This window comes from Myotis brandtii, unplaced genomic scaffold (assembly GCF_000412655.1).
Source record: "Myotis brandtii unplaced genomic scaffold, ASM41265v1 scaffold196, whole genome shotgun sequence".
NCBI lineage: Eukaryota > Metazoa > Chordata > Mammalia > Chiroptera > Vespertilionidae > Myotis > Myotis brandtii.
The window spans coordinates 3,578,239-3,602,210 of NW_005357311.1; the positions used below are offsets into that span (position 1 = coordinate 3,578,239).

At 41.0% G+C, this 23,972-nt stretch overlaps 1 protein-coding gene across 10 annotated transcripts in view; it reads right to left on the minus strand.

The window, feature by feature from the left end:
- ANK3 (ankyrin 3, node of Ranvier (ankyrin G)) overlaps positions 1 to 23,972 on the minus strand; it is a 465,310-nt gene that overhangs the window by 221,390 nt on the left and 219,948 nt on the right. The window contains exon 1 of one of the 10 annotated variants that reach the window (XM_014538722.1): positions 3,929 to 4,007. The exons of 8 other annotated variants lie outside the window; for them this stretch is intronic. In XM_014538722.1, the coding sequence (XP_014394208.1) occupies positions 3,929 to 3,964 (36 nt within the window). In that variant the 5' untranslated portion in view covers positions 3,965 to 4,007. Of the gene's footprint in view, positions 1 to 2,001; positions 2,041 to 3,928; positions 4,008 to 23,972 lie in introns of those variants that run through there. One more of the 10 variants, XM_014538721.1, reaches the window with a different exon arrangement.

The window sequence follows — 23,972 nt, forward strand, 5'->3', positions numbered from 1 at the left end:
CCTCAGAATGTCAATTTAACATTCGTGGAAGTGACATGTGGGAAATAAACAACGCATCCCATTGCAATAGGTGCCGCCATATCAAAAAAATATCATACAAATTCTTTACAGACAACTTGTCATTGTTGTGTAAGCACAACTATACTTACAAATCCTGTGTTCTGGGAAACGTCTAGACTGGAAAACAATCTCATTTTGGTTACTAAAGTGGAATGTTAATTAGTGCATTTTTTCTGTTTAAAATATTTATGTATTTTAAACCATTGTCTCTAATAAGACTAAATGGTGGCTAGAAGGATAAACATTAAATTAAATCAAAGCTATTCAATTTTGGGGGCTCCTTTTCAGCTTGTAAGTAATACCAAGTTGCAACTGAATTTACTAGCAACTGAATTTACTAGCAACTGAATTCAAATACTCTTTTGATGAGATGCTTAAAATTACAAGAGGCTGCACTCTTTAAAGATGAGGATTTGTTTAAAGTTCTAACAGATTATTTATTGAGTGCTTAATATGTGCCAGGCGCAGGGGATCAAAAGATGACAAAGACACAGTCTGTGTTTAGAAAGCTACAGAATTCAAAGTAAAATTTTGCTTATTGACACATGTATTTTCAAACTATAACAGAGTAATCATTAAATTAGAGAAACATGTAAATCAGTACTATATCAAAATGATGCTGTCAGAACACAATATAATAAAGAATTCAAGACTAGATAAAACTGAAACAAAGCAATTTTATACATTATTGACTTTTTATACTTTTTAAATTGGCCACATCACTCATCACTTGACCAACAACAACAACAACAAAAGGCATTTACTTCCCAAAATTATTCTCTAGAAATGAGTATCTCTCATGAATGTCTACATAGATCTTTATGCCATCTGATATTCAAAAGTGGCTCCTAAAATAAAATAATTAAATTCTTTCTAGGTTTTAAGCTTAATAAATGATAAATTAGCAACTACAGCTATCTACCCCAAAATGTGTTATATATTCTAATAAGTTTATCAATGCTCTAATAAGACAGTTTAATTTTTACTAGATTTTATAATATAGTCTGAGGACAACAGTAAAAAATAACACATATCTGCATTAGGATAAAGAGTTGGCAAATATATTTTACTTTATGACTATTCCAAAAGACATGACACTTAAGATTTTAATTCTCTTTTGTCTTATAAATATTTCTTAAACTTGATTATCACCCAAATTTATAAGAAGAGGTGGCATATTTGTATTTTCACAGAAGAGTTAGCTGATAAGCAAATATCATATTACATAATTTAAAATTTCCACTTCAAAACAAGAAACTACAGATAGCCTCAGCAGCAAAAAAGACAGGTTTAGTGATTCCTTGAGTTTGACTGTAGAAATTTTCCTAGTTGGCCCCAACATCCTTAAGTAAAAATTATCAACAATAAAATTAGGGATTTTACCAATAATTAAATATGCATTTTAATTGATTATTGAAAACCAGAACAAACAAAATAGGACACATCTGAGTTGGAAGACAAAACGAAATAGCAAGAATTTCTATATGAGTAGCTTTACAAATAAAAATAATTCCCAGCTATTGAAAGATCTTTAGCTGCCTCTAAAATGCCCTTATAATTGTATTAATTCGAGCTTTGCTCAATAGTAGAGTCTAGCTTTTTAAAAAATGAGCATTATCTAAGAATTCAAGTTTAAGAGTTAAATTTTCATCAATCATTTATGGCAGAACTAGTTCTTCCATAAATACTTGATTATTAACCACCCAGAAGTGTTTCTAAAATTGGTAAAGATACACATACATCTCCTTTTCTAGAAGGTTTGTGCTATAAATGTTCACAATAACAAGTTGTAAAATTACTGAAAGTTTCTTCCAAAACAGACTAAGCTAACCTATAGAAAAATCTCTAAACAATACCATAGAAACCACAAGCCAAATAGAAGCAGTACTCCTACTGCTACACATTAATGAGCATGTGTGAAAATGTAATTATTTACTATACCCCCTTTGCAGGGATTTTATCCATAGTCCAGCTCATGCAGGTAGACTGTTCAGTCTTCCACTGAAGTCAGAGATGAAAACAGGAGACGGATAATTTTTATTCATTGTCCAGCTAAACCCAGTGCAGCAACAGTATATGCTACTCTGTTGTGACGGGACTTCTGTGTGATGTGTCGGGTCACTGCCCTTCCAGAGTCACTGCTTAGGGCAGGATAATTTAAAATGCAGTCTGTCATTTTATTACAACTTCTTTTTCTAAACAGCATGCCCAGCAAAACAGAAAACGCTGCACATATGGGCTGAGATCAAATGCTTTCACCATTTAGTTGATCTATTCTGATATCAGGCAGAAACAACATGGTCTGCTTTTATTGGAGCTTTCCTTTCAGATCTCCAATTTTCTTTTTTAATTAACTCATTAATTCCTAAAAAGCCAAAGCTTGTCAGGTACATTCTGCAAGATTTGTTATATTATATGTGCACTTGACTCAAAACTTTCTAGCTATTAATATTTCTCAAAGCCAACCTCACTGGGTAATCAGCAAATGTCATTATGATTATATGTAAAGTTTCCAGTTCCACAACTAATGGAACAGAATGTACACCCACAATTCAACCTTCAACACAGCACAGAGTTCTCGGTGGGTGAGTCGATTATTTTTAGAGTGACATGATTTTTAGGACTCATCTACCAATATACTTATATTACTAGTAAATTATAATGAATGTCTGGGATTCATGGACAATAGTTTTATCTCATTTGTGAATCTCAAAGTTTAACCTGCAAAGGCTTTTTCCTGAGGCACCCAGGATGTTTGCAAAATCTCATTCAGATTAAAATCTCAAATGTCTACCCTAGAATACAGCAACATTCTGGAAAAGCCATGAAAGAATATTCTTTGCTAAAAGATTAACCTATCTCTAAGAATACAAAGATTAAAACTGAATCTATTTCAAATAAGGTAACACTAGGAAATGACAGTTCTCTTGTCAAAACCATTAGCATAGCTGCCTATCTGATGTTAGACCTATCACCAATGTCCCCTTCTAGTCATTATGACCATTTCATTCAACTTTGCTAACAGAATGTTCATTTTTATGCTCAAGATTTAATATATTGTGTTAATAGCAAATAACACATAATACATGTATGTTCTCATAGCTAAACTGGTACTAACCGAAGAGACAAAAACAAGAGATCACATGATATCTTGAACTATTCCATAACCTAAACAGTATTCTATGAACCCCTTAGACTCTAACTTCAAAATTTTATAAATATAAAGCAAATATTACTCTTACTTCTCATGTAGTAACCCTTAAAGGAAAACTGGCTCACTGTGCTGATTCTTTACAATGACTAAACGAGATGACATATTTATAGCTATGTGCAAATCTGTTAAAAAAAATAAAAGTATAATCTCCAACCTCTAATTACATCTTCCATCTACCATTTATATGAGTTTCCAAAACAAATTTTAACTCTATGGTGTTTTCTCTCCGAACTCTAAAATGCCATTTTCCCCCTTGCGATTAATGTACCAGAGAAAGAAGTTAGCCCGCAGACTTCTCTTGAGAAAAGTGGGAAGACTTAAACCTTCTTACACTCCTGGGTCCACTTAGTGAGTGCACCCCGAACCACTCACCATCTCTTTGTATTTCCTTAAACATCCTCGTAAGACAGGCCTGAGCAGACACACTCCAAATGACATCAGAGGTAAAAACGTACCTAGAATCCAGTTCTGGGCAAAACAGAAAGAAAGGACAGCCCACTGTCCCCCACACACTGAATGAGGCGATCCATGGTGCAGGCAGGCCAGCTTCCTTCCTATCCAGCAGCCAACATTTTTAAAAAGGTTCGACTAGCCAGGCCAAAGCAGCACTTCTATAAGGAAAATGCAATTCGTTCCGAAACTGTAAATGCTTACTTGTTCTGGGAAGGTCTCTCCCTCTTCCACTGCCATTCTGTGTGGCCAAGTATGAAACCTGATAACTCAATTAGTTAACACTTTGGGCAGAGCATCGAGTCTAAAAATATCTGCCTTGGGGAATGTAAAGGTTTCCCCGACCTCCTAGTAAAGGGGTAGAAGCTGATCAGAATTTTCTTAACTCTTTAAAGGGGGGTGGAGCAGACAAGAGTACAGAAGGTGCCTTACAAATAATGTGGCACCTCCCAGAATTCCCCAGGACTTACCATATTTGTGGCCTCCAGTCAAGCTCTGTGTATTCAGTCATGATAGGGGGAATACCGAAAATAGCAGGGCAATCAGCTGGAAGCGAATCCTGGCTGCTGGGAATCACTCATGAAACCAGCTTTTGTCATTCCGCTTATCAGCACTTTCCTCTGTACACAGGCTCCTCTGACATTCCTTCAAAAGACAATGCCACCATTTTCTCCTGGGTCTCTGGACTTGTCAGGCCTGCCCTTTACTAGTGGGACTTTTAAACTCAACTTCTTTCACTTCATTAGCTTTACTACTGAATATATGTGTGGGTACACACAGTGCAAGCATACTGTACTGCCAATGAGTTATCTTATAAAGCTAATTTTCTTCTATCCGAGGGCAAATACAATTGATGATCTTTAAAAAAAATACAGCAGTAACTACAAAACTCATGTGTAAAACCGAAAAAAAAAAATACCATGAATGCTTTTGGTTTGTTGATTTATCTAACTAATTGAATTCAGGTTTTCAGATTTGGGGGCACATAATCCTTAGGCATCCTTTTACTACTCTTATACTTGAGTTCAAGAGTCAAAGTCCTGAAAAGCCCACCATTATAAGAAATTCCATTTGTTTTATTTAGAATGGTGCCAACCAATAGCTCCCTCAAACCTGCAAGGCTTCAAGGAGGGTGTCCATGGTGGACTGAATTCAATCTGGGAAGGCCGGTACATCAGTCTATTCATTCAACACACATTTACAGAGAGCCTACTATGTGCTACTCTTGTAGGTGCTGGGGTGGGGTGGGGCGGGCAGAGAAAGATGATGAACAAAATAGAGAGCAAAATCCCTGCCTTGATGAAGCGTATATACCAGCAGGGTGGGGCAGACAGGCTACAAGCCATAAGCATAATAAATAAGTCATTGAGTATGATCAACAGGTAAGTGCTGTGGGGGAAATACAGCAGGACACATCAGTATATGTTTAAGGAAAAAATAAAACAAAATAAAGAAAACAAAGTATGTGTTTAGGAAGTGGGTGGCAAAGCTTAATGTTAACACGTTAAGCGTCATGTCAGTCACTGGTGACTGAAACGGAAAGGAAGACAAAACAGGCTTGGTGCTTAACATGTTAATAATAATAAAATAATGTCCACAGGATATAATTTTATATTACTAATATGTTGAACCATATGAAATTGCCATTTTTATAGGTCAAATCCACGTGTATAACAGCAATTTCATATGGTTCAATCTAATATAATTATATATTAATACATTGTTAAGTAGTTATTAAGTACTCTGCATACAAGGCACTATAAAAATTTCTTACATATTTTCCTTTAGTCCTCATAGCTATGCTGTGAAGTAATCCTTACCTGCACATTTGTGAGGCAAAAATTAAAATTCAGAAAGGTTAAGTAACTTGCAAAGGTCACCAGCTAGCAAGCATCAGGATTTGAATCTAATTCTATGATTCTAAAGGGAAAAGTCACACACTAGTGCAAATAAATATGTTTCCTTAGCCCTCATTGTGTTTTAAAATACATTGTGTCGTCAACACTTAAAAATTGAGAGATTTTATACCCAAATCTAGAGTTCCCGTGTTTTTTGATTTTTGTTAAAGAACACTGTATTCCCACTGTCCTACCAGTCAAGTCTGTTTTGCCATTAGGGACCTGGCTGTCCAGAAGCATTTGAATTTTGGCCTCTGTTCTCAGTCTTGTGCTTCTGACCATAGTGCTAGTGACTCCCAAGGGAGTGTGACACTCCAGCAGGGCGTGTGACACCCAAGAGGGATGGTATGACACTCTGGCAGGGGACCTGCATGGCTTTGAAATACCTGGGGAGTTTGTTCACTATGGACTGTACATCTTCTCTCTCGCCCACATTCATTCATTTATGTAGTCACCACATGCAGGTGAGCATATAGTGTGTGCTGGAAACTAGGCTTTGGCAGGACACCATCACCCTGTCCATCTGCGCCTGTTTCTGGACTGGCACAGTGAGATGGAGCTGGAGTCGCCTCTGGAACATAGCAAGCCTGGCCCGCCTGCTGCAGACACAAGTTGGATGGGGGACAGAGTCGGACAGGGGAGGGTCCCATCGGCTGATGCTCAGGAGGTGAGGCTGGCTTCAGAAATCCTCACCACCTCCAGGCCCAGGGTTGCCCAACTAAGAGCAAATTATTCTCCAATCAAACCCCTGCCACATCCCCAGGTCTGGCTCTTTCCTTTGGGGTTGCAGACTTCCTTCCAGTGACATTTGCCACGTTTCTTTTCCTTTATGTCAGGATGCAGGGATCCTGGGAGTCCAGGCCTGTGGATCTGCCGCTCTGACCCCATAGGCAGTCCCTACTGTGCATAATGGAAATCAGAAAGCAAGACTTTGGCTCCAGGAAGGTCATCAAAGCCCCCTATCCACCCAGACCTCCCCTAAGGAAGGCATGGCTTCCTCACATCTAAGTTAGACCTCTCCCACCTATTTCTTAATCTCCTGTGTTCATATTCAAAACCATTGTTGAATTGTCCTCTTCCTCTCCAGTCCTCTCTTCCCTCGAATAAATAATCCCAACCAGTTCAACCTTTCTGTGGGGCTCTTCGGAAAAATAATACTCTATAATTACACTAAATGAGAAGAGTAATAATTCCCATAATTGTGTTTTCCAACCCGCCCCCTGGCCAGGGCATTTTGTTTCCCAAACTTTCGCTGCTCATCTCACAGATACTGAGCTGCAAAAGGAGAAGCAGTAGGGAAGCTAAAGTTCCCACATGGTAAGCATGGGCTGACATGGGAGGCTGGTGTAGCCCGAACCCAGAGTGCAGTAGGTCCACTAAAAAACTAAACACTCCATAGTGGGATAAGATGTTACCATCTTCTACCTCATTTCATGAGAACAAGGTGAGTCCCACCTCAAGGAAAACTAATATTTAAAAATACATTTCTGACACAAAAGCTAAGCAGTACAGTGAAGCACAGGCTGAGAGATCATTTACTCAAAGCCCATCATTTTAACGATGAACAGACAGAAGCCTGGGGTGGCCCCTCGATGGCGCACTGTGGATCTATGAGGTTGCTGTGTCCAGAACTCATGATGGTATTCCTTTAACAAGCAAAAAGGCTTAGGCTGTTTACTCAGTGACTTAATTTACAAAACAAGATTCTACCTGCGATTTTCAAGGTGCCACAGTACCGCTCAACCAAGGAGGGCGATGCTCATGAAAATGATTTCAGAGCGACTCCAGCTCCATCTCACTGTGCCAGTCCAGAAACAGGCGCAGATGGACAGGGCGATGGTTTCCTGCCATCGCCTCAGGTACTTATCATTTGAGGGGTCAGACTAAGGAAAAGAAATGTGCATCAGGCTGCGTAAGGGAGAGCCAATGGCTCAAAGCAAAGCCTGGTAAAACCCTTCTGGATGGATCTTTAAAATACAGAGTGACTTAGACGGCCTTTCCATCAGTCCAAGTTGCCAACTAGGAGGAACCAAGGATCTTGTGTCTGCTCATGTCAAGCTACCCTGAATCATGACCCATCCAGCTGGGACTGGCCGGTGAGGTTCTCTCTGCGAGCGGGGGATGAGGTCTGGGCAGCTGGTGCCAGGGATGTGGGGGGAAGTGGCATGCTGTGCCTCCCTCCCCACGGGCTAGGCTGCCGGCCTGTGTGTGAGATCCTCCACTCACTCCTCCGGCTCTGCCCGCGGGCTGTGGACACTCTGTGCTGTTCAGTCTTCCAGTCCCTGATGTCTAACCAAGTGCTCCACACAGTAGGGACCCCACTGATGTTTCAGGAAGGTGGGAGGAGGCACAGAGGAACCCAGGGAGGTGGTAGTATCTGCATATTCAGTAGATTTCAGAGGTAATCCTCACTGTCAGAAACTGTTTCACGCAAGAGAAAGAGGATTTTTGTGTTTGTGCTGAAATAGTTTTGAAATCCCACTTCTTCACGTAGCCTTTCCAGACCCAGCAACAAATGCCTGAGAGCTGCCCCCTCCCATCCTGTCCATTCTGAAGATGGGCCACCCTCACGCTAACGTCTGCACTGTGAGTGGGTTTGTCTTGAGATGTTGCTAACATCCAGAACAGGGGGGCTGCATACTGCGACCACAGGACCAAAACGGACCTGCTGCAGCCCGTGTACTAAAACTGGCTTTAACCTGTTTAAGTGATGGGGCTAAATTAAAGTGATAATAATAGTCTGTGACATGTGGCAATTTAGATTTCAGTGCTTACAAATCAAGTTTCATTGTAATATGCGGGATACTGTATGGCCAACAAAACCTAAAATACTGCCCTGGCTGGTTTGGGTCAGTGGTTGGAGTGTCAGCCTGCGGACCAAAGGGTGGTGGGTTCCATTCCCAGCCACAGGCATGCGTCGATCCTGGCCCCTGGTCAGGACACAAGTGGGAGGCAACCAGTCGAGGTGTCTCTTTCATGCTGATGTCTCTCCCTCCCTCCCTCCCTCCCTCCCTCTCTCTCTAAAAATCAATGAAAAAACTATCCTTGGGTGAGAATTAAAAAAAACCCCCACACATACAAAAAACCCCTAAAATACTTACTATCAGCCCCTTTTCAGAGAAAGTTTGCTAAATTTTGATTTATTGCCAGGGGTTGGGAGCTTGTGTCCCTCTGATGCTTTTTTTTGAAAGGTAGTGGAGTATCCTGTGTGCCTAGCATGCTGTCTGATCCCTGAGATTGAAAAGTGACAGAAACCCCATAAAACCCCAGTAGGATGCATTCACCCATTAGCTTTATACAACACAAAACACCATGTTCTTCTCATGCAATAATTTAAAGTATTGATATATGCTCTATCCTCTTTGTGTGTCACACACACACAAAATATTAGGGACCTAGATTCTGTATAATTCTCTGTTCAAAAGCATAACCATAAAATATTTTTTAAAAAGAAGAAATAATGACGGCATTACATCACTGACGTGACTCCTGAACACTTGTAGTAACAAAGTGTGCTCTCTCTTTTCCTTGTTTTCCCCTTTCTTTCCCACTGAGGCCATGACACAGGCATTATTCACAGGAACACATGGAAAAAGCAGCTCATTGAACTTTTAAGAGGGCAAATGCACTAATCTACAAGGGAGCTTTCAAACAGCAATGTAATCTGGATTGGCTGTTCTCAATAGTTTCCATATCTTCATCAGGGCATAGTCTCCTCTTCTTTATCAGCAGAGAAACAAACAAGATAAAGGGCAAAAAAAAAATTAGAGACCCAGTTTGGATAGGAGACACTTGGCGTTGGAGGCAACCTGATTTTGGATGGCCCCTGTGGGGTCATTGGGGTCAGGGGCTGCATGTGGTGAGGGTAAGGAGGAGACAACATGGTCGGAGAGGTGGTTCCCTCCCCCTTTCTCTCCATTTCCAGGACTTCAAGCTTCCACCATCCAAAATCCAGTGACACACTATGTAGGCAACGACAGCAGCAGCTACCTCAGGGTTACTTTTAGTAAAACAACTGATCCTATCATGGAAATGACCAGCTCACTGAACCCTCAGAGGCTTGGTTTATGTCCAGCAGAAAGTAGTTACAAACTCCCCTTGAACTGGATGTCTGGAAGACTTTTCCATCAGGGACTCCTCCTCCCACTGAGTTCACAGCCTCCTACCCTCATCCGCACATACCCCTTGCTCCCCAAGCCCCACTACCATAATATCCCTCAGAATCTATATTCCAGGAGAAATGGAACAGATGGACTCAAATACACTCCCCTCCCTCCTGCCCCCCTTCTGCAAATAGATCTATCTGCATATGAGGCCGATAGAATAAAGATTCTGTGCAAAGCTACAAATGAGCAAATGATACGTGGTAACCTACAGTCTTCAGCACTTCATATATATGCATACCCAACACCTGCACACTTTATAGCTAACAGACTATATAACAGACTATAAAGGTGCTGTGCAGTAATGAAGAAGGCACACTGGTTTTTATGCACCCAAAACGCATTAAGAAAGCCAGGTTATTTCCGGACGACCAATGCTGTGTTTAGGGTAGCCTGTAGTAATTGGCCAGGGGGGGATATTTCTGCATTAGTTCATATACTCTTGAGTATATAAACACGAAGTATGCAAAATTCAGAACTGATATGAAATGATCACTTCCTTCCCCTCCTCCTCAGAGGGGCTCTGTGGAATATAAACATTCCGAGCTGCAGGCAAATGACCACGAGTCTGCTGTTGTGCATAATCAGGGCTTGAGATTTTACAAATGTAATGAACTCTTTAAAGATGATGAGTTTACAGTTGTGCGTTCTCAGCATTGACACATTTCTCCAGGGCGGTGTCCAATAAAAATGTGACACCCAACCACATTTCCAAAGATGAATTAGAAGGCTGGGATAACTTGCACAGGAGTCTTCTCTGCATTATGAACACTAACATACTCTATACAACACTTGTGAATAAACACACACACACACACACACACACACACACAAATAAACCAGTTGCAGAAATATGACAACTCTTTAAAATTTATCAATTTAAGCCATCAGAAAGAAAGAAACCAAAGGTTAGAAAGAGAAATGGGACTTACTTCTGCAAAATCAATCACCCCAAAATCCAGCAATTAGCAGTTGCTAAATTGTGTTTTATCAGGCAGAAATCAGTTTATCCAATTTTTAAAAAAATCTTATGGCATAGAGTTAAAATATGTGCGTGTACACACAAATACACACAATGACCTAGGTTTCCAGAAATCTAATTGCTATGCTGTCATTCTGGGTCTGGCTTATGGATGACAGATTTTAACCCACAAGCAAAAGGAACTAAGAAACTTTTTCCAGGAACTGATTTAACACATACATACATATACACACACACACACACACTCTATATGAAACATGTTAATGGTTAATTCTTTAAAGAAAACTGGTTGTCTTTTATGAATGGAAAACACTATTAATCAAGAAAATTATTCTTCAGAAGAAATTATGCATGCTTTGGATACATTAGGGGGAAAAAGTAAATACTAGTTTAATATGAGGAACCAAATGCATCTATCAACAAAAAGTTTAGGAAACAGAGAACAATTTAATAAATCAATGTGACTAAGTTATAAAGAAGCAACTGTGGACTCAGTAACTCTGATGCCTATGGCAGACAGACTGCAATTTGACTGCTGTCATGTTGAGCTCCAGATTCCAACACCATTAACTTCCAATGTGTACAATGTATAATGACGGAATTATTGAAGCCATCTCCTTTCTGAATTCCCCCCCCCCCAAATTAAAAAAGGGGGCATATTGCTAAATGTCCTCCCACATCATTCCTATCCGCAATGTCCTTATCTTCAACTCTGGAACTGAAACGATCGAGTGCAGCAAGTCACATGATGGTCTGCTGCTCTGCAGAAAGGCCTGGCTTATGTCATGTGTTTTGTTCTAAGGGGTGAGAACACTTAATGACTCCGGCCCGAATTCCAACCATCCTTAATCTCTCTCAGGCCACAGAGGATGAAGGGGGGTGGGGGAGCAGCAGTCAGTTGTCAGAGATGAGAAAAAGAGCTCCTCTCATCAAAATGCCAGACTTGGTGGAGAACGGCCACCTTGTGGGGGTGGTTGTTTCATTGCAAAAACTTGCAGACACATCCCTGCTTCCATATCTCCTAAACCAGATGGAGGTTTGCTGGCTACTGGCTCAAACACAGCATGCAGTCAAAACAGCACTTGGATGAACTAGGAGGAAAGGGAAGATCATTTGTTCTCACATGGGAACTGCTGAAGTGGCAGCTGGACAAGAATGCACCCCTTCCACCCCCTAGGGAAGGGGAGAGGAGAGCTAACAGTTATTGAGGCCTTATTCTGGAGACCAGCAGGGGGCCGAGTACTCTGCATTTCAGAGTTGGAAAGAACAAGTCTCTTTATCCACATCAAGATGGCTAAAGGATGGTACCTGGCACAAGGCTTGGCACAGAACAAGCGCTCATTCAGCATCTGTTGAATGTTGGAAGTATCTACTCCCTATTGATATATTTAGTAATGGTCCAGAAAGGCAGAAGTGAGGATGCTCTGTCCCACACTAAAGAGGGCCTGTGCAGGCAAGGTGGGCAAGGGTCCACTGCCTCCTGACCTCGTCACCTCAGAATTCACTTGATGTCTTCAAAAGGCAAACACGGTATCTTAGGCCTGGATGGGACAATAGGAACCAGTTTTCCTGATGACAAACCCGCACCAAGAAAAACGACTTGTCCAATCTTCCTTCATTAAAACCCTCATTAAGGTTTCAAAGCAATTTTAAAAATTCTAATCTATTACCAACAGTCACAAAGAAATGTTTCACTTGGAAAGCCAGGTATCTACCTCGTCTTAAAAAAAATCAGATGTTTTGACAAAACCAGTCCTTCATTTCCACATGGGACAACCAGCTGTAGGTAAGCCAAAGCTGTGCCCTTCAGCTGCTGTTTCCTCTAGTCCCCCAGCCTGGCCTTGGTAGATAGTGGACTTTGCAGCTCCATGATTGACAGCCATCAGCGAATCCCACATGAGAGCCCCAAATCCTCCCCAGGGTGTAGAACAGACGTGGCGAAGATCTTGCAGAGATCATCAGTCTTGGTAGCAGTTAATCTCCAGGGACAGGTGTCCTATTCCACTCTGTACCTCTTTCACTTAGCACAATACGTGGACCGTGCTTATGGCCTGACCAGAACAGAACTGAGTGTGCCCAGCCTGGAAATGGCACTCACTGCCAGGGCCCTGGGGACGACAGGAGCTGTGGCTTTGTTAGAGTCAACACTACTGCTGCAGAAATAGCCTCAAGAGACTTTGGAGTTTCAAAGTTACAGGAAGCCAGTGCCTTTTGAGTAATACGTGAGTCATCAGACAAGAAATGAGCACATTTCTGTGAAACAACCATATAAAATATAATGCCCTAAAATGACAGTCAGGATTGAAAAAAATGAGCCTCACTTGACTCAGGTGGATAACATTTTATGCAGAGAGTAGGGAAAAATGCTGACTTCATTCTATTGTTAGTTCTCTTTACCATGGGCGAGGGTATGCTGGAATATATAGACTTCCTCCTTCTGTCCAATGCTTATCTCCCTACCCATCCTCCAAAGCCATCCATTTCCTCTTGAACCTCTTTAACCACCAATCACTCGATTTCCTTGCCTCTTTAATTGGTCTATCTTTGACGTTGGCTCTCCCGCTGCAGCTCAGCACCTCCCTAAAATATTCCTCCCTGTACTTTCAAACCATCCTCATTTAATTCAGCTATTATAACACCCAATAGTTACAGAAATGTTTTTGCAGAAAGAAAACGTCTCAAAAAAACACCCCAAGAATATTTCAGCAGATGACAATGAACAGTTTATTAATCACCTCGAATTGATTCCAGCATCTCAGACGTTACCTTGTCAGAAACATCTATCCTAAATGTTTAGCTAAAAAAACAAAAACAAAAACAAAACACCCACCTCCAGCCCACCTCCCCCATACCCTAGCTCCTGACTCAGTTTCACTTTTCTTACTGGCTCTTCCCTCTGTGTGAACTGGCATGAATCTCTATTATTTATTGCCTGTTTACTGCTAGAACGTAAGCTCCTCCAGGACAAGAAGCCGGTTGGTTACTGCAGGATCCCTCATACCCAGAACAGTGCCTGGTCCTCAGTTGACAATAACTGAGTGATTGAATAAATAACAATTACTTTGGTGGAGACTGATTAGATTATTTGAGAGAATCAATTTAAAAAGCCAAAGCTGTCAAATTGTCAAATCACAAAGTTTTCATCAAGTGATGTGTAGGTATGTGTTTAACATAGACAGAAAGATGTAATGCTAGTGATAGTAACTGAATGCTCTATAATATACTAGAGGCACTGTGCTAAACGCTGTGCATTTATTTTCCTAGTTAATTTTCATAACACCATAAGCAGTCTGTTATTCATTAAGTGAAATGCACAGTCTCTTTACGCTGTGTTATTCCAGAGAGAACCTGCAGAGCACTAACCCCAATAGGAGTTGACTACATTAACCCTTAAAATAGCAATTTTTCAATTGTATTATGTAAACTGAGCCAGGTCTGGCCAGGCAAGAAGTGCAAATGAGGGCATGGTCCTGGGAATATGTGTCACATGAGCATCACGTGACTCACCGGGAAAGGAACAGGCACTTTTCTATGGAACAATAACAAGAATATAAAACTGTAAGCGCATAACCAGGACTGAAAACATGAGCCTCGCTTTCCTAGGGCGCATAACATTTTACGTAGGAAGTACAGGCCCACCCAGCTCAGACTGATAGATGGGTCTTCTAATATTTTAAGAAAGGCTGTGAATCCTTAAGAAAGGATGTTTTTAAGTGCAACTCTCCATTTTTCGTATGTTGGAAACTAATTTAAAAATTGCAAGTCCACTATGAAGGACAGATCTGAAAGGAAAACACATGGTCCAGATCTGAGGGCCATGTCAAAAAGCTACATGATATTAAGTCTAAAGGTAAAACTCTTCTGCTAGCTTTGACTTCCCAACCACACCATTATGGGAACATAGAGGAAATGATGATATGATTCACTTACTAATAACTTCCATAACACAAAATCTTTCAGTTTAAAAATCCCATTACCAGCCTTTTCTTGTTTCCCTGTGTGGCCTAGCACTACACAGGAGGGTGGTGGCTGATGGAGGATGTAGAAGAGTTTCAAACAGTCACAACCATGGGGGCCAAAGGAAGAGGGAAGACAAGACACAAAAAAGCTGTGTAGTATCTATAAATTCTTTCTCTGATAAACAGGATGAACTCCCCACTTGGCAGTGTTTTCATACTATTTCCTAGAACACTACATTATGTTTTATCTAAAATACTCATGAAGTCTCATTTTTTAACCTATATAATATCTATTATAATACATATCATTTCACTAGGGTGCACAAAAGAAATACAGGAGCAGATTGCCTGCATGAATTAAAGAGCCCTTCCAGATTTCTGGCCCTGAACCCCAGTTGGAGTCCATTGAGATTGCAATAATTCAAATGCATACTGATTAAAGGAGTAAAGACAGGTTCCAGAATCACTGTGATTCTGCCAAAATCACTGTTAGAAATGAGTCGTTGGTAAAAATTCTAATTATTAAAAATGACCTAGGAAGTTGTCTAATCTATCCACCTATCACTGTGAAAAAAATGTTTGGAATAATTTAATTTGGAGATTTAGTTCCACTTGTTTAATTTGTTCCATGGGGTTTGGGAAAGTTCTAAAATAAGCATATGCTGTTGCCTCCCCTACTCCTGTTCTACTCTCAGCAACCCATGGCGGTCTTACTGAGCGAGCGGTGCACTGCTCCCATTCCCCACCGTTCTCTCCCTAACTAGCAGGTTAAGGATTAATTTTAGGTGTTTCACAGTGAGATTCCACCGCTGGATATTATGAGCAAGAAGGTAATAGGTCAGAATACGCCGATGGTTACATTTCAGGAGGGTTGGAATCTCTCCAGCTTTCACTCCATGCACTTAGGGAGACTAATTCTGATGGAAATGTTAAAGAAAAGCCTTTTGATTTCCTAATTTACTCCTGTCAGCATAACACATAGGATTTCCTGAGACCCAGGGCTCCCTCAGCACTAAGACTGCTGAAATCCAGGTCCCCGCACTGCAGCTTCTATGGAGAGACGGGGAGGACATGAGAATCCCCTGAATTGACAGAGCCAGGAGGGCGTGCTCATGAACCCATGGATTCTTCTCAGCTGCTGTGAAGGCAGGCTCTGGGGCAGGCCGGTACTCTACCCCGTAAAAAAACTGTTAACTGTGAGGGAGCAGAAAGAGAACAAGGAAAGCTAGGTCTAATACATTCAATAATAAAGAAGAAAAGCTAGGCAAGTTTACGATCCCTTAGCAAACCAGATGTCCTCATCAAAAATACAGTCGCAGCGAGTGTCACGGTTCAGTGTGCAGGTTGTAGGGTTTAAACCCTGGGTCTAAAAAATACGCTCTGTCTCTTTCTAGCTCGTCATCTTGAGCAAGTTACTCAGCCTCTTATTTCTCTGTTTTCTTATCTTTAAAATGAGGACAGTAATAGTTTTACTCAATAGGACTTTTAGAGGGAATAAAAGCCCATTGTATATAATTATATGTAACACAAAGAGGTTAATTAATATATATGTACAGTAGGCACTCAACACATATTATAGCCGTAATTACCATTATTGCTGTTTGTAGAAAGAGAAAATGCTTTCATAATTATCCTATACATCTTTATCATAGATGTAGCTCATCCATCCATCCATCCATCCATCCATCCATCCATCCATCCATGTATCACAGGGGCTTGGATTTGCATATGACAGGCAAATTTATCCATATATGGCAACTGTTACTGAATACCTGATGTGTACCAAGTACTTTGCATACTTAGAGAGTCCTACCCAGACAACCTTCTTTAACTGCCATTCCTGTCTCCAATATCCCCATCCTTCTTAGTCTACTTTTTTCCACAGTACACGTCACCTTCTACCATACTATGTAACTTATTTTTTTTGTCTACTCGAACAAACACTCATTGGCTAAATTATGTTTGACTCAATACAGCATTTCTGTAAAGTAGGTATTATCTCTGTCTGACAAACAAGTAAACTGAGGTCAGAAAGGTTGCCTGTAACAAAATCACCAACTATATAAGGAGCTGTAGTTATGGCTCCAAATATCAATCCATGAAAAAAATACTCATAGGTCATAAAAACAATACATAAGAGCTTCAAAGAAATATCATTCACCATGTCAAATTTATACAAATAATCTACCTTGGAGTTTTGAAACCCATTTCATATTTTTAAATCCTGGTCTTCAAACTTATTTACTAAACATCCAATTTTATAAATATTTTTCTAAAGTACATTTCTTTACAATTTACATTGCAAAATACCCTTCTAAAAATTTAATAGCTTAAAGTTTAAATTTCCAAGATCAGACTCTAAATCAAGGACAGCAGATAATGGGATTGACTTTGTCCCATGAGCCAAAGCCCACACAGGTCTGAGCTACTGTACATCCTTTACGACAATATACACATTGGCTCAAAGAGAAACTCTATGGCCATATACTAGGCTGGGGAGTATTAACCTCAGGGGCTGTAGTGGGTCTCTGCATGCTGGAAAACAGAACGCAAACTGCTTTTGTGTTTGTGCATATGGACACTGGGAGGGGTTCCTAACTCAAAAAAATCAAGAACCATCACTCTAGGACTCCAGGAAGAAGGAAAGGTTGCCCCGCCCCCACCATACCCCCCTTTTAAAACAATGACTCTTAATGTTAATTGTGATCTGATAATTAAATACTTGGTTTAGAAAAGTACACAATACCCTGATAATTTTGGAAGAAGACTTTCCTCAGACTAAGAAATACTGACAATTATACCAAGTGCTCCTGGCTTTTAAGATCACTGTGATCCTAAGCAGGAAGCCATTTAATGCCACCAAGTTCTGAGGAACACTTCACTAATCAGCAACACGGCCGCACAGAGCCTTAGGTACTTGCCAATCCAGGCCTGCATTCTCGAGCTCTCAATACCGAAGACAGGGAGCTGGAGTTCTCAACCAAACGATTTACGATTCTTTCAAAATATTATCAGACTGCATACTAAATTCCTGCCTTTGGGGGAAAAAACACACTATACATCAACTGTTAGTATTTTTCGAGGCTTTGTTATATTTATTATTTCATTTGATCCGCACTAGTACCTGAGAGATAAGGTACTCTGTGCAGATGCTGTAATCCTTCTTCAGTTGTCTAGGTAACCCACGCTGGGAGATATTTAAAACCTTTCCCCAAATCGAGTGACTGGACTGGATCTGGGTGGACTAGAGCTAGGTCTTTTAAGTTCTAACTTCTCCTTGTTAGCATAGTCTCCCATCATAGCAAGGGAAGCAAAACAACACAACAAATGCCCGATTGGGGAAAAGCAATTGAACAGCACTGTAGAATTTGTTATAATGGAATATATCTTCCATTCTATACTAATATTTGGTATATTAACCTGTATTTTTCTTAGGCCTCCAGCTTGCTTTAAAGCAGAGTCATTTATAGATTCAACAAGTATATGAGGCATCAGGCTTGTGCTGCGTGCCAGGCTGTATGGTGAATGAAGCCTTGTTTCCAAGGAGCTTACATTCTTGGGGGATGTATTCCACACATAGTTGACCGAGTCTGGTGACATAGCCATGCTCCGAAGAAAATTTTCTCTACTTGGCTACAAAAAGCTATGATCTTCAGATTTCAAAGAAAAATATAGTCAAGTATTGAGTAGCCTGAGAGTTCTACATGATGTTTATAAATCATGCCCATTTATTACTGACAATGATTACTCATAACCTAGCTATACTTTTACCAGTATATTCTCTACCCCTACACACTCCAACTTCTCCCTCAACTCTAGACCAGTGTTTCTCAGACTGTGCTCTAAAGGAAATTTAGGAGAAAATGGACATTGTTTAGAATATGCCTACTGAAGCAAGGCTGTCCCCTTCCTTAGATGCCTTCAAGCTTCCCTCGGATTCCAACCACCTTCAGTCCTGGAACAGCAGAGGAGCTGAGCCCTGCATCTGCCCTGGTGGCAATGACCCTACGCCCACCCGTGATTTCCCTTCAGGGTGTCCTGCACGACTTTATCCTGACTCAGCCCCACCTTCAAGCAGAAAAACACAAGACTGGATGAAGAACAGAAGCCCACACTCCAGCGCTGCCTGGGCTTCTGTTCAAAACACCTGCTTGTCTAAAGGCTGCTGTGTGCAGAGCCCTGGAGAGTCTTGGTGGTTAGAAAGACCTGAAGGGAACAGAGGATGTGGCAAAACCTGTCCAGGTGGCACTCCCTGTCTATTTTGGAGGAGCAGTATGAGTTAGAAGAAAGTTTTATTTGTTGCACACGATGGGGAAATACCACTGCACAGGGTGGACTTAGCCTGTGGGACACAATTCCTCCCCATCCCTCTCCCCACCCCATTAGTAAGAGTGGCTTCTTGAAGCCGTGATTCAGCACCTTTGGTGGGTATGTGCAGAGTGACAAAATCCCCCCAGCAAGCTCCTGTGCAACGTCCCCAGCCTGGCTGAAAATCACTATTACACGGAAACCTCCTGTGCTTCCTTTGTAAAATCAGGACAAACTCTTCTGATTACAGTAGTGCCACTCTGAACATTAAATGTGTAAAGCATTGTATAAACATAACAATGATATTGTGACAAAGCACAGCTTATGTCTTGGAACTTGTAGTGTAGTCTGGGACACATGACAGGTAAATATATAAACCAACCAGAGAAGGCTATTTCACCCTTACGTACTCTGTGCGAGGCACTCCACTCTGAAATTTGCAAGTATTAGCTCACTCATTCCTCACAATGGCCTCATTAAATAGGCCCTGCCATTAGCTGCATTTTGCAAGTGCAAAACCTGAAGTTAAAGAGGTCACATAACCTGGCCCATGGTCATGGGGATAGTGAGCCACGAAGCAGGCTGACTTCACCCCTAGACACCCTGCCTCCTTGGTTGCCCCTAGTTAATTATCAGGGTCACAAGGACCCTGGGAGTAATGCACTTATTCAAAGTGATCTTTGGCAATTGCAAATTTGTTTTCAAAACACGTAAAGAGGCGTGTTCCTGTGAAGCCGAACATGTAACACGGTTGGGGTGGTAGAGGTGGGAGGAGGCAGATTCATTAGCCATTTGATCTCCCCATCTTGGCAACATAGCATCTAACTGTATTAAGATCTGACTGTATAAACCCATGGTCGGCAAACTGTGGCTCACGAGCCACATGCGGCTCTTTGGCCCCTTGAGTGTGGCTCTTCCACAAAATACCACATGCGGGCGCGCATCCAGTGCGATTGAAACTTCGTGGCCCATGAGCAGAGGTCGGTTTTCGGCCTGAGCGAGTCTATTTTGAAGAAGTACTGTTGATATTTGGCTCTGTTGACTAATGAGTTTGCTGACCACTGGTAAACCATAGGTATCTGAAATCCCCAGAGAATTTTTTCCCCACCTGAACAAATACCTAAGAACAAACAAAGATGTTTAGTTTGATAAAGAGTGCATTCATCATCTTCAAGCATTTTATATGGTGTCTTTTACCCTTTCATCCCCACAGCCTTTTCTCATTAACTGTTTTCTTTCAGCATCCATGCAACTCATTCAGCAAATATTTTTTGAGGGTTTACTGTGTTCCAGACTCTCTTCTAGGCACTGAGGGTACAATAACAAGCAAATCAAGTAAACATTTCTTTCCTCATGGAATTATATTAACTGTCTGGAGACAAACAATTTTGAATATTATGCTATGACAGAGTGAAATCCTTAGGAGAGACACAACTGGTTGAATTTTGAAGGTAGATCTGCTAATTGCCACCAGACGGTTCACCAGGACAGAAGACCAAGTACAAGTAGTAGGTGAGCAGCTATCACCCCCTGCACAGTGATAGCTGAGGTGTGCATCTGGTTTTCCACTTCAGAATTCTACTCAAGGTAACCCATGGAGGCCTCTGTTACCAAGATGAAATGTTTCCTTCCTGAGGATAATGTTGCTCAAATATTCCCTCATTCCATATCTCTGTTTCCCAATTTGCTATTGGGCTCTCATCAACTTACTGAACTTTGGGCTGGAAGGAACCTAAGTTGTGTTCTTTCTCTTTCTCTCTCTCTCTCTCTCTCTCTCTCTCTCTCTCTCTGTCATAATCAATGCAATCCTATAACATTTGCAATAAATGGCCAGTCAGCTTCAGTTGCAAATCTTCCAGGAATGAGAAACAGACATTTAACTTCTAAAATCTTTTCTTTTTGAAAGCTCTCACTAGAGCTACCTAGACCATATAATCATTTCCTACCCCCATAATTACAGAATGTTCTCCAAACCACCAAGCAATCCACCAACCACGATTATCTGACCATTAAAAGTGTAGGTTCTGTGAGAGGGAAGACTTCATCTATTGTGCTCACTGCTGGATCCTCAGTTCTGAGAAGAGCACATAGTGAGTGCTCCATAAATATTCAGTGACTACTGAAATCAAAAGCTTCCTGGCCACCTCTCAATTCAAGGGGATATTTTTGCTATTCAACAAACACCACGTATTCATATCCTAGGCTACTTCCTAATAGCACCTGGGTTCCCTTTTAACTTTTATGCATTGTTACTACCCATAATGTTCCTGCTGACCCAGGGAAAGTAGTGAGCACTTGAACCAAGCTAGGCCAATCAGATATTTCCTCCCTGACATTTGAATGTCATTAACAGAGCCTTGAGTATTGTTTGGGTTCATCCATTTTAGCAGAAGTACCCTGACAAGACCATCTAAGATAAAGTCATCCCTGCTTTTTGGGCCTTACTTCCTACCCATAACAGAGGCATCTACTGGGCACCTATATCTGATTTTCCTCTCCTGTCTTGTGGGAGGATATCATCTCCTGGCAGTTGGGAGGAGACAAATGACTAATTTTGGGCCAATGGATTGTGGGTGGAAATTACACATGTCATTTTCTGGCTGGAGCACCTAATTGCCAGTACGAGACTCTCCAGGGCTTTCTTTCCCTGCTGCAATGAACCGTGGGCACTGGTAATATGGTTTGCAATAACTCTAAGGAGCCGATTCTCACACTGGCTGCTTCTGACATGTAGCATGAGCAATAAACTTTTATTGAGTCTCTGCTGTGTTTAAAGCCTGGTTCTCCAGGACTCTCCTGGAAGAGGGGTCCGATATCTTTCAGTAAATTACCTTTTCTTTAAGAAAGTGAAAGTTGGTGTTGGCTTGTTGCATTGCAAAATCTTCCATGTGTCATTTCACTTAAGATCAATGGTTAAGTGCTGATTACTGCCTGGGAAAGTTTCTGTCAGGAGCTTGCGACTTATCTACCTACTTTCATTTCCAGATCCCCTATCCCGATGTGGCTAGCCTTGCTTTCTTTTCCCTACGATCTTCAAGTAATTGGACTTGAGAAATCATTCCCCACACCGCTCTGGTCTCTGATCTCACACCCCTCCTCTCCCTTCAAGCACAGACAGGGCTCCCAGAGACATTCTCCCACCTTCACCACCTGTTCTCTAAGGACCAGCCAACTCACAGAACCTCCTTCCTCACCCTGAGCCTCCTGCTGATGCTGTTCACTTGTTCACATGAACAGGTAGATGTAGACAACTTGGTGTCTTCTCTCCCTTATTAAAAAGTAAGTTTCACCATGGCAGGGACTGGATATATTAATTTTTATCTGAGCGTGTAGCTTTCATACAAATATTCATGGAATGGGGTGGGAGAAAGGGACAAGCCAGCTCAACAGATTTAATTGTGGGATTAATGGAGTATAAGACATCAAGTCATGATCATTCTCACATCTGTGCCTATTTAATAGATGCCTAGGACTGCTGATATTCAGTGCACGTAATGGGTTTAGTAAATAAATATTTAGGGAGATCATATCCTCTCTCTTTTGAGACAGGGAAGAGGCAAATAATTTTCTGTTAGGTAGGATGGCAAGCTGTAATTTTTTTTCCTGGGAAGTGAATAGATACAATACATATTAGTGTGTAAATTTAGAACACTGGGATGGTCGGTAAATATTCCCTTATATAAAACACCTTTTTGTGTGTGTATCAACTCCCACATTCTACTAATCTGTTCCCTCTCCTTATAGTGAAGCAAAGCAGTCCATAAAAGTTACACAGTCTTCTAGACCCAGAGTCCCTCACTGTCTGCTTTAATGGTCGAGAAAAGAATAGGGGTGAGGACACACAAGGGCGCTGTGGGATTTCTTGGAAGTAAAACAGAGGTTCAAGGCTGTTTAACTCATACAGTCTCCTGGCTCTTCTACCCGTCCTCCCTGTTGTTTGATGTTCTTTTAAATCTAAAGATAATCATAGGATAAAGGCTAAACGATGGCCCTGGCTCTGTAGATCTCCAACCTGGAGGATCAGCAGAACCAACTGGTCCGATTTTAAAAATACCCATTCTCCAGGACCAGCCTTTGGATAGTCTGATTTAGTGGGTCTAGTAAATTGTATTGTTAAAGCATACTTCAGGACCTGCATCCTCAGCCAGGTTTGCAAACAACTTACTGTAGCATCCAAATGATTTATTTTTAGAAAGGTGTATGTATACTGGTTTGGTGAATTTGACTAAAAAGCACACTAGGGTTGATACCAATTAAATGGACTCCATAATAAACTCTTCTTTAAGAAATTTCCAAGAGGTGCAATCATTTTCAAATTTGTCTCTTTTATCCATTCAAATTTAGGCTCGATGAGTTTAAAGTAGATATTTCTAAGGTAGGCAACTGAGGTCTACGTAGCTGTGATACTTTTGAGAGAGAATAGTTGATGAAACAGTGAAAGTGAACGCAACAAAACATGAAAGTCTCAATGGCATTTGAATACCCTATATCGCTTCTGTAGGCTCATGAAGTCAATTATGAGGCAGTATCAAGTTTAGATCACGGGACAAAGATTGAGTTAAAAGTGTTATTGCTAAAGAAATAGTATTAAATGTGGACAAAGATTTATCAATAGTTGTTCACTGTAACCTTATTTACAATAAGGAACAATTAGAACCCATGTCCAATAACAGAGTATTCCTTAATAAAAGGATTATATCCCTGTGCTAGAATATGCTGCAGGCATTAAATCAGCATTTACAAAAATCAGAACAATCACTTCTGTAAGTTTTATAAAAGTTAAGATGTCGATAAAGTAGGGGAAAAACCATACCATGAAGTTAAAATAGCCTCATTTAAAAAAGGTCACTGTAGCTACCACACAGGTTGTTCATGAATTCATCCATCATGCTTGTGATTCCGAATTTGTTTCCTGCTCATTTCTCTTCCACTGTCAAC